We start from the raw sequence: 11,588 nt of genomic DNA on the forward strand, positions 1-11,588 counted from the left end.
GAGCACGTTGTACATTTGCTCACTGACGTCTGCTCTTTGCTCAAGACTGGGAAAGTAGGCTGAGCACTTGAATAGCAATTAGTCTTAATTTTAGCAGTCAGATAGAAAATTATTCTTTATATTTTGATTTCAGATTTCCCATTTTTTTAACTATACAAAATCTTCTCATATCCAAATGTTTTTTGGTAATCACTTTTATCTTTTAGTAGTTCCCTTTTTTCTCTCCCTTTAACATTCAGAGTCTGAAGTAATTCTACCACTTTTGTTTGCTGGGTCTCAAAGTAATTGTAAAGTAACGTCTGTGCTTATCCTAAATGCATTAATACTACCAGCTCGTCATCTGGCTGGACGTTGCCCATAGTCAACACAAACCAGAACCTGGATGTAGGTCACCAGGAGAGTCCCAAACCTTCTCTGATATATTCAGAGCCCCTCCCCAGAGGTAAGGGTGAAAATACAAGGATCCCTGGAGAGCAGGCACAGCCTGAAGTCACACCAGGATGGAAATGATGCACAAGACCAAGAGAACAGACCACATGGAAGGGGAGAAAACGCACCAAACTCTAGGCTTCTCTCACTGTGCTCTTACCATGCACAAGCTGCTTCCCGCCCATCCGAGGCCACTCACGGGAGCCCTGGGCCAGTGTGTTCTGTCTCACCACATGCTTGAGCCTAGAGTTGAACTTCTGCAGCACATTTAAATTATGTTGATCAAAAAAAAAAAGAGTTAAAAAAAAGAATATACTTACTGTGCTTTAAACATCTTTCAAAAATAATTTAATTAATGATCTTTAAAAATTTTCACAGCACACCAGTGTGTCACAGCCACCAGTTAAAAATCACTCCCCTAGAAGATGGTTATCGAAGGTTATTCTTTGACAAAGACTCTTAAAACAAATTTACCCAAATATGTTTTTTCAAGGCTATTAGCAACTTCTTTTTTATAGTGGGTGAGTTTATCTTCTAACAGGCAACTTCCAGTTGAGATGTAACGTGACTTGCACGTGGCACTTCATTCATTCTCTGAGCACCAGACTCATGCCATGGGCAGCACTGTGTGTGGAGGACTGTGTGGGAGCACTGTGGAGGAGCAATGTGTGCAGAGGATCATGTGGGGAACAGTGTGAGGAGCAGTGGGGGAGCACTGTGTGGGAGCACTGTGGGAGCAGTGTGTGCGGAGGACTGTGGAAGCACTATGGGGGAGCAGTGTGTGCGGAGGACTGTGGGAGCACTGTAGGGGAGTACTGCAGAGGACTGTGGGAGCATTGGGGGGAGCACTGTGTGCAGAGGACTGTGGGAGCACTGTGCGGAGGACTGTGGGAGCACTGTAGGGGAGCAGTGTGTGCAGAGGACTGTGGGAGCACTGTGGGGGAGCAGTGTGTGCGGAGGACTGTGGGAACACTGTGGGGGAGCAGTGTGTGCGGAGGACTGTGTGGGGAACAGTGTGAGGAGCAATGGAGGAGCATTGTGTGCGGAGGAGTGTGGGAGCACTGTTGGGGAGCACCGTGCGGAGGGCTGTGGGAGCATTGTGGGGGAGCACTGTATGCGGAGGAGTGTGGGGGCACTGTGTGCGGAGGACTATGTGGCAGAGGACTGGGAAGCAGTGTGAGGAGGACTGTGTGGGAGCACTGGGGGAGCACTATGTAGAAGTCTGTGTGGGAGCATCGAGAGCAGTGTGTGAGGAGCATTGTGTGCAGAGGACTGCCTGGGGAGTACTGTGTGGGCAGCACTGTGTGGGCAGCACTGTGTGGGCTCTTAGATGAAATGCCTTGTCCTTGTTCTTAATGACGTGCGTCCAGTGGTGTTGGTAACTGCTGTCACAGGTGATTGTACACAATCCATGGAATCACAGGGGCCGTAGGAAGATCCTGTTATAAAGGGAGTGAGGACTTAGGGCAGTTCCTGACTCACTTTGCATCTGTTGTGTTAAAGGTAGTATTACAAGTGATTTACAGTTTGTGTGTGGCAAGGCTGAAAAGACAGACTGCCCCAGAGCCAGCCTGCCTGTACACAGTCAGGGGAGGCCCACTGTCTGTCGTGGCTGTAACCTCTGTGTTCCCACGTGACTGCTCTTTAAATATTACAGTGAAATATCTGATTAAAAGGACAATATAAATTTACCTTTTAAAAGTAAAAGTGTTCCCTCAAGTATCAGTTGATGCTCGTGCTCTTTTGCCAACAACTGGTTTTTTTCCTTCTGAGCAGCTGCTCCCTCCTTGAGCCCACGGAGGAGGCTGTGAGGGCTTCTCAGGGGGGTTGGTGCTGGTGAAGTGGTGTTGTGCTGTGAGTCTCTTCACAGGGCTCTGAATGTATAAAGTGCGTTCAATGTTTCTTGTGATTTGGTCACTTCTGTGCAATTTAGTATATAGATGATGTGGACATGGACAGCATGAACAGCACTGTCTGCAATGGAATGCAGGTGGGGTCCCGGTCTCTTGGCACCTGGGGTGCAGGCGGGGTCCCAGTCTGTCCACACCCGGGATGCAGGTGGGGTCCCTGTCTATCCACACCCAGGATGCAGGCGGGGTCCCGGTCTGTTGGCACCCGGGGTGCAGGTGGGTTCCTGGTCTGTGGGCACCTGGGATGCAGGCAGGGTTCCAGTGGTCTGTCCACACCCAGGATGCAGGTGGGGTTCCAGTGGTATGTCCACACCCGGGGTGCAGGTGGGGTCCCAGTCTGTCCACACCCAGGATGTAGGCGGAGTCCTAGGGGTCTGTCTGTACCCAGGATGCAGGCAGGGTCCCGGTCTGTCCACACCCAGGATCCAGGTGGAGTCCTGGTCTGTTGACACCTGGGATGCAGGTGGCGTCCCAGTGGTCTGTCCACACCCAGGATGCAGACATGGTCCTGGTCTCTCCCCACCCGGGATGCAGGCAGGATCCCAGTGGTCTGTCCACACCTGGGGGTACAGGCGGGGTCCCGGTCTGTCCACACCCAGGATGCAGGTGGGGTCCCAGTGGTCTGTCCATACCCAGGATGCAGGCGGGGTCCCAGTGGTCTGTCCATACCCAGGATGCAGGCGGGGTTCTGTCTGTTTGTGAAGTCCTTGCAGACCTGCTTTGTGTGGCTCAGAAAGTTAAGGAGAATCGTTTTACTTTAATGGAGTAGTAAAAGGAAACTCATGTAGATTGGTACATTTTAACTTGTGCATGTTTGATTAATACAGCCACTTGTCTGGTAGAGAAATCTAAAGTCTTTAGACATACATTTATTTCTGAAAAATTGGAAATATTTGAGGGCAAGGGGGCTCCATCTAGTGTTATGTGCTATAGTTTCAGTGGCACTGTAAGGTAATGCTCATACAGAGTGCTGTTTCTAGCCATATGACTTTGTCTAAAACTACTGCTATTCTAAAATCAGTATTTACAGCACATGTGGCTCAGGAGAACACTCGTTTACTCTCTCTTTCATCTATCAAGTATTTCCGGAGCACCAGCTATATCTGAGACACAGCGCCAACCCAGGATGCTGTTTACAGAAACGTACAGTTAAGAAGGCAAAAGACACAGAGCGGATCTGACACGACTGCGTTAGAACAGACAGAAAGCTTCAGAAACAATGTGGAAATTGTTACTTGGAATCAGTTCAAACCATAATCAGTAGGTTGTATAGAGATGGCTTGATTTTGCATTTAGCAAAATTTAAGTTAGATTTATACTTCTCGTTAAATGCAAAAGTACATTTTACACAGATTAAAAAATTTAAAATTTTTTAAACAATTTAAATACAAAATCACTAGAAGCAAAAGTAGAAGAATATTTTTATAGCTATTGGGAGGCAAAGCCCATTCTTAGATTGATACCAGTGCTAAAAGCCATTAAGGAAATGATTGGCAGATACCACATAAATGAATAGAGTGTATACAAGCTGGCACTCCAGAGGTGCTTGTGAAATTTTCTAGTAGGGAGATGTTTATATTGAAACAGCTCATGCTGAGATGACATTTGACCTCCCGTGCAGCCGTTCTCACGTTTCCTAACAACATGGAAGAGGAGCAAGCTGAGTGAGGTACTGGATACAAAGGGTAGTATTTGTAATATATGAAGAACTCGTATAGACAAAAAATGACCAATGCCCAGTATGAAAGGGAACAAATGAAAAAAATTACAGACCATACGAAGAGTATATGTATTTCCTATCAAATATACTTGGAAATGCTCAACCACAAAATATTTGAATACAATAATTTAAAAGTGGAACAAAATATCTTGACCCAAGAGAATGACAGAAAAGGGCTCCACACTGTTAATGCCCAGGTAAACTGCTATATGGTTTCCAACCTGGCATTGTACTTCAAAAGAATGTGTGTTCTCTTTGATCCGGGAAGTTGCCCTGTAGATATAACAGCACTCTGTCCAAAGATATTTGTGGAATTATTTTTAAAATAATGAAAAATGGGGACCTGCCTCTATCAGGGAGAGCTGTTGGAGAGGGTAAAAGCGCTTTGTGACCGGATTAGAGCCCAGCAGGGGCATGAGCTCCCCCTCCTTATTCATTCCAAGACCTTGTAGAAATTCTAGAAGGTTCTGCTCCATTGTAGCACCTTTCCCTGTTTTCTAAGATTTTTACAGGCATTCCCCCTCCAGTTTGTATATTTCTTCAATCATTTCAACATTGAAATGTAGAAAAAATTCATAGGTTCATTTTAACATCTAAAAACTGGGACACCATAATATCAAGTTTTAAAAAAAGGAACACAGATTATATATTATGGGGCCCCAGCTATGTATATACACACACATTTTGATCTGTGTGTAATATGGGTACGTATTTATCTATATACTTTTAAAAATCTATAACCCTCCCTAAACTTCGTGTGCTCCTTATGGTCACACAATAAAAGAGATGTACGTTCACTGCTACCATACGGTTTGGATTTTTCAGAAAATTCATATAATCAGAAAAACCAATAAAGACCTTTCCAGCTTGGCACCTGTGGCTCAAGTGGCTAAGGCACCAGCCACATACACGTAAGGCTCATACTGAGCCACGCAGGCTGTGCACTCATGACAGGAAGGAACAGGGTCAAAATGTAGAATGTTGCCAAGTGGATCTGCAGAAGTTTTGCTTTCAGATCTCTCTGTGACCCAAAATATAAGTTGACATCTTTGGCTAGCTTGTTGTACTATAAGTTTTTATATGAGGTTTCCCTACTCACTTTTTCTCTGGAAATAAATTAACAAGGCAGCAGTCGGGGAAGAAAACAGCAAAACACACAAGGGAAAGCCTGGATTCTTACCTGATTCTATTTTATAAACTTGTGTCTTACAGGCTTATTTTCACCTGGGTATCAATGAAAAGTTAGGACTCTCTGGAAGGCCAGACAGGCCCATTGGCTGCCTGGGGACATCAAAGGTACTGGTGAAATGTCCTCAGAATTGCTCTTCCTGCTGAGACAGTGTGACTTGCTGAGATGGTGTGATTGCCAAGACGGTGTGACCTGCCGAGATAGTGTGACTGCCTGAGATGGTGTGACCTGCTGAGACAGTCTGACTGTCAAGACAGTGTGACCTGCTGAGATGGTGTGACTACTGAGACCATGTGACTGCTGAGATGGTGTGACTACCGAGATGGCATGACCTGCCACAGTGTGACTGCCAAGACGATGTGACCTGCTGAGATGGTGTGACTGCCGAGATGGTGTGACCTGCTGAGATGGTGTGACTGCCGAGATGGTGTGACTGCTGAGACAGTGTGACCTGCCGCCATGTGACTGCTAAGATGGTGTGACCTGCCGAGATGGTGTGACCTGCTGAGACGATGTGACCCACCGAGACAGTGTGACTGCTAAAACAGTGTGACCTGCTGAGACGGTGTGACTGCTGAGACAGTGTGCCTTCTCAGACGGTGTGACTGCTGAGACAGTGTGACCTGCCACCGTGTGACTGCTGAGATGGTGTGACCTGCCAAGATGGTGTGACCGCCAAGATGGTGTGACCTGCTGAGACAGTGTGACCTGCCACTGTGTGACTGCTGAGATGGTGTGACCTGCCGAGATGGTGTGACCTGCCAAGATGGCATGACTGCTAATACAGTGTGACCTGCCACAGTGTGACTATTGAGATGATGTGCCTTCTGAGATGGTAGGACTGCTAACACACTGTGACCTGCCATAGTGTAGCTGCTGAGATGGTGTGCCTGCTGAGACCTGAGGTGTGACCTGCCACAGTGTGACTGCCGAGACAGTGTGACCACCGAGCACTCAGCTGTTGTCATGTCATTGTCCCTTTCATTATGTGTTTGGGCTACTTACTTGAGTGTTGTTCTGCAAGTCAACCTCACTTTGCATCGATCGCATCTTAGGGGTCTGCTGGAAGTGAATGAGGATCTCACTGCTGTGTTATTTCTAAGCTTCGTAAAATACCTAATTGGAATACTATTTACTCAAACAGACTTTTTTCATCATACCATCATATTAGAGGTGGACTACTTTAAGTTTATTAGCATATTGATTTAATCAAGAAACTTTAAAATATTTTAATACTATATGGATTTCACAAGCTGTTAATTTATTTGCTCATTCAGAATTAAATATCCGTTTTGATTTTTATTCACACTTATGGTACTACACCCTTGCCTTTGGTATGTTTTGTATTTATTTTCTTTTTATTTTCCTTCATAGATTTATCGCATTCTAGGAAAGACTGTGGTTTGTTACCCTATTATCTTCGACCTTAGTGATTTCTACATGTCTCAAGATGTTTTGCTGCTGATAGATGACATAAAGGTAGCTTCAGAACACTTTTTTTATTTTATTTTTTGAAATAAGATGACTTTGTTTCCACTGCTTTTATCTTATTAAGCTGAATGTCTATGACATGGTTTGACACAGTGTAAAACAGCAAAGTAAAATAACACCTTTGTAGCTTTGGAGAAAGACTTTAAATCATTGCAGCCTCAGCCTCATAGGTGGAGTCTCACTTCTCTGCAGTGGTGTGACTGCTTGTTACACCTCTGTACACACGGCATGGAAGGCGAGGTTCATGAGCAGAGGGAAACCGGCTGGAAAACTGTTCACGTGGAAGCAATACTCGATCTCTTTTTGAACAAAAGTTGAGTTAACCAAGTGATTTTATTTGTGAAGAATGTCTAGTAAAACCTCAAATAACTCATGACTCTTGCGTTATCTCTTCCACTCCTTTTCCTGCTTGTAGACAATCTTAAAATCATGGTTCAGAGCGTGTTAGAGCCAGATTTCACTTATTTAAAATCTTGGCTCTGCTGCTTACCAGCTGTGGGTTTTTAGGCAAATTACTTAACTCCTGTAAGCCTCTGTTTTTTCATCTGTAAAACTGAATAAGAATAATTGGGCTGTTTTGATTTTAAGTGACTCAATCAACAGTGGGTGCCAAAAAAACGTGTACAGGTTGTAAGGGAAAAAGCTGCCCTGGTCGCTCCTGTCGTGTTGTGGCCCACGTTCATTTGATGAATGCATCTTTTGAGCAGAGGTCATGCTACACATTACTACCGTAATTCAATTCAACCTCAGAGAGTAACGCATGGATAACAGGTCTTAAAATGTGTATACATTTTTTGTCACCCCCTTTATGTAAAGCACTCAGGATAGGCTGAAAGATGGATGGAACTTTCTTCACATTGCTAGTGGCCTGTATGGATTCAGTCATATTCCTTCTACCTCCTATAATATAAATCCACAGCAATATAGAGTGAGAATTAATCTTCCGGATAATAAACTGGGAGGATTTTTTCCCCCGGGACCGTTCTTGAATTGTATGTTTTAGGCCAAAAATAAAAGAGGGTGGGGGAAGCCTTAAAATGTGTGATGTGAATACTTGTAAGAACAAATTTTGAATTTGAAATGATTTTCAGCTTAATTTACATGTACCCAGGTAAACTGTTAGAACACTCCTACCCCTAAATAGTCTCAATTATCCAAAGTGTGATTGTGAACTGTCTTGATATGTAAGAATACTGTTGGGTCTTTACTATTCATGGCTAAGCATCCTGCTCATTTCAAATACATCCCGCCTCTTTCTTATGTTTCCGTAGAACGCACTGCAGTTCATTAAGCAGTATTGGAAAATGCATGGACGTCCACTTTTCCTTGTTCTCATCCGGGAAGACAATATCAGGTAGGTTGATTAGAGACATGGCTTGCGTGCACCTCCTGCGCCAATGCTGTGAGCCTTGACAAGCAGGGCCTGCCGGGCTGCTGTGGTCTCTCTCACCACGTGATCGAGTGTGTTGAGCATGTAAAAGACGTTTAGAGTTAATTTCTCATTCTGTTGTTAACATGCCATCTTGTTTATCTGTTTGTATTTTTTAGAGGTAGCCGGTTCAACCCCATATTAGATATGCTGGCAGCCTTTAAAAAAGGAATGATTGGTGGAGTCAAAGTCCATGTTGACCGTCTCCAGGTAGCCCTCTGGATTTCTCTGTGTTTCTGTTCTCAGGACAGTTTGTGCCACAGCTGTTCTGTTTAAGCTTTTGTCTTAGGGTCTTCTGCTTGTCCCCGGTTCTACTGTTGCCAGTCCAGCGTGTCTGATCCTCTAGCAGATGTCTGAATAGTCACAGTGGTTTCCTAAGCGGAATTTTAGATTTTCATAGCACATCCCATTTTTGCATTTGAGGAAGCTGAGTCTGTATTGTGAAGTGACCTGAGATACAGTCTTGGGCCTCCAGGGCCTCCTTGGCTGGCTCTTGGTTCAGTGCTCTTTCCCAGGCTCTGCAGCCATATCCAACCCAGAGGTAATCCTTATTCTCTGCAGAATCTCACAGCATTATTTTCAGAGCTTCTAAATTACAGAAGCCCTCTCTAGTTCCCTGTTAAGTCGTAACGGCCACTCTATCCACAGTTATCTCCTAGTAAACACTCTTTATGCTTAAGCCAATACGAATTAATTACTATTTCCAGGATTTTGTGGGGTTCTGCCTGTCCGCCCACACCATTTTCTCTGCCTGGAATACCCTTCTTTCTTTCAAGGTCACTGGGCTTTGAAGTGATCTTGAAAGTCACCATGAAGTCTTACCAGGCTTTAAAGGCAGCACTGCAAGACCCCAGACTGAAAATGGCACTTCTCTTCTGTACTAGGCCTTTGTGGTCTTTGGCTTAGCCACGCAGATTGTGTCCATCATGGACTTACGTGTCTTATTTACTATAAAACAGATTTTGTTGTCCCATGTGCAACAAATCATGGACTTAGGTGTCTTATTTACTATAAGATAAATTTTGTTGTCCCATGGGGCCTTGCACATGTAGGTGCTCAGTCCTGAGTAGGAAGGAGGAAGTCTGCGAAGAAGGATCTGTGTGTGCAGTGCTGTAGATGGCGAAGTTCATACCCCTTCACTGGCCATTGTGTTTCCCATACTTGATTGATTTCTACCTAAATTTTAGTCTTTCCCCCTTACTAGTATTGCTTTCTCTTCTTGTACTCCCTTCTGAAGCAATTTCTTGATTTTTATCTTGCAGCTCTTCTATTAAGTTTTGCATTTTGTCTATCATGTTTTAATTTTTCCTTTTTCATAATATTATTTCTTTGTGGATGTTTTGTTTTTCTGAGGATATTAACTAGAGTGTTTTTTTAATTTCTTTTTTGAGACATAGTCTCACTTTGTCACCCTGGGTAGAGTGCCCTGGTGTCACAGCTCAAAGCAACCTCAGACTCTTAGACTCAAGCAATTCTCTTGCCTCAGCCTCCTGAGTAGCTGGGACTACTGGCGCCCGCCACAACACCTGGCTATTTGTAGAGACAGGGTCTCACTCTAGCTGAGGCTGTTCACAAACTCGTGAAGTTAGGTGATCCACCCACTTCAGTTTCCCAGACTGTTAGGATTACAGGCATGAGCCACCACGCCCAGCCCTAACTTAGAGGTTTTTAAATATTTTTTTCTCCTTGGAATTACATCTCTCTCTTTTTTTAATCCTCAATCTTTCATGTTGGAGGCAGTTTTTAGATGTCTGGTGATCTTTAGCTATCCATTCATTTTTAAGAAGGGAGTAAAAAGTTTATAGGAGGCTGTGTTTGGGGACAAAGATTCTTGATGATTCACTAACAAGGTATTCTGTGGCAAATTCTTTTGTTGGAAAGCCTCAGAATATAATATCTGGAGGTCTTTTCTCTGGGGCTCTTCAGTTTCCCCAGAAAATAAACATCTTCTCATGCCCAGAAGACATGCAATTTGTGTCCGTGTCCTGAGAAGGGAGGCAGAGTCCTGCTGAGAAGTGCAGTCTTCCACTGACTGTGTTGAATCCTGAATTTCCTGCTCTGTGCTGTGCCCTTTACTCCTCAGCACAGAGTTTTTAATCAGAGAAAAAGCCTCTTATCTCCCCAAAATTAGAAGAGATAGAAGAAGAGAGTAACTTCTTGGCTGTTTGGGGAGAGGAGGGACATCTGGCCCCATTCTCTCCACCTGTGGAGGGTCAGTGGGTCCACTGCACTTGACCCTCTTCCCTATGCCCAGCAGCATCTGGGCCTCAGCTCCTGAGACTCCTTCCTCTTCTCTTTGCCTTAATGGGTTTGTTCTTAATGGGTTTATGCCTTAAACTTTTTTTTCTACTATCATTTTAATGGATTTTAGGAAAAATAGGAGTTAAAGATATGTAATAGTTATGTTAACCAGAAACCCACTCTTGCTTTTATTCTTAAATGTGCCTCCCACTCCAAGATCTTCTTAGACATTTTTCTAATTCTTATAAAAAATACATGGACCTACATGAAAAAAAACAAGGTAATCTTGATGAGAAATAAAAGATAATAGTTGAATAAATGGCAGGTTATATCATATTCTTGGATAGAAAGACTATTAGAAAGATGTGAGTGCCCCCTAAATTAATACATTGTTTTTTTATTATAATCATGGTCATTTCAGTGTGAATCAAGCAGAGGTTTTGTAGTCTTATATTGCCAAAGGAACAAAAATTGGAGTTGAGGACCCACCAAGGAGGAGGGATTTTAATAAATGCCCCAAACTTTCAGATAACCCTCTTGAAAAGCTATACTTTATCAAAACAGCATGGTACTGGCACAAAAATAGAGAGGTAGATGTATGGAACAGAATAAAGAACCAATAGATGAATCCAGCTACTTACTGCTACCTGATCTTTGACAAGCCAATTAAAAACATTGAGTGGGGAAAAGATTCCCTATTTAACAAATGGTGCTAGGCGAACTGGCTGGCAACCTGTAGAAGACTGAAACTAGACCTACACCTTTCACCATAGACTCTCACTGGATTAAAGATTTAAACTTAAAACATGAAACCATAAAAATACTAGAAGAAAGTGGAGGGAGAACAGTTGAAGAAATCGGCCTGGGCAAATATTTTATGAAGAGGACACCCTGGGCAATTGAAGCAACATCAAAAATACACTATTGGGACCTGATCAAACTAAAGAGCTTCTGCACAGCCAAGAACACAGTAAGTAAAGCAAGTAGACAGCCCTCAAAATGGGAGAAGATTTTTGCAGGTTATGTCTCTGACAAAGGTTTAATAACCAGAATCCATAAAGAACTTAAAAGTATTAGCAAGAAGAGAACGAGTGATCCCATCTCAGGGTGGGCAAGGGACTTGGAGAGAAATTTCTCCAAAGAAGATCAGCACATGGCCTACAGATATATGAAAAAATG

The 11,588-nt window shown here is 43.6% G+C and overlaps 1 protein-coding gene across 2 annotated transcripts in view; it reads left to right on the forward strand.

Annotated features, from left to right (window-relative positions):
• PHKB (phosphorylase kinase regulatory subunit beta) overlaps positions 1-11,588 on the forward strand; it is a 225,746-nt gene that overhangs the window by 168,454 nt on the left and 45,704 nt on the right. For both annotated transcript variants that reach the window (XM_023514768.1, XM_012806835.2), the window contains exons 17-20: positions 5,272-5,355; positions 6,623-6,727; positions 8,011-8,093; positions 8,288-8,378. In XM_023514768.1, coding sequence (XP_023370536.1) covers positions 5,272-5,355; positions 6,623-6,727; positions 8,011-8,093; positions 8,288-8,378 — 363 coding nt within the window. The remainder of the gene's footprint in view (positions 1-5,271; positions 5,356-6,622; positions 6,728-8,010; positions 8,094-8,287; positions 8,379-11,588) is intronic.

The sequence above is a fragment of the Otolemur garnettii genome, unplaced genomic scaffold (assembly GCF_000181295.1).
Source record: "Otolemur garnettii isolate 467f Iridium unplaced genomic scaffold, OtoGar3 scaffold00058, whole genome shotgun sequence".
In the NCBI taxonomy this organism is placed as follows: Eukaryota; Metazoa; Chordata; class Mammalia; order Primates; family Galagidae; genus Otolemur; species Otolemur garnettii.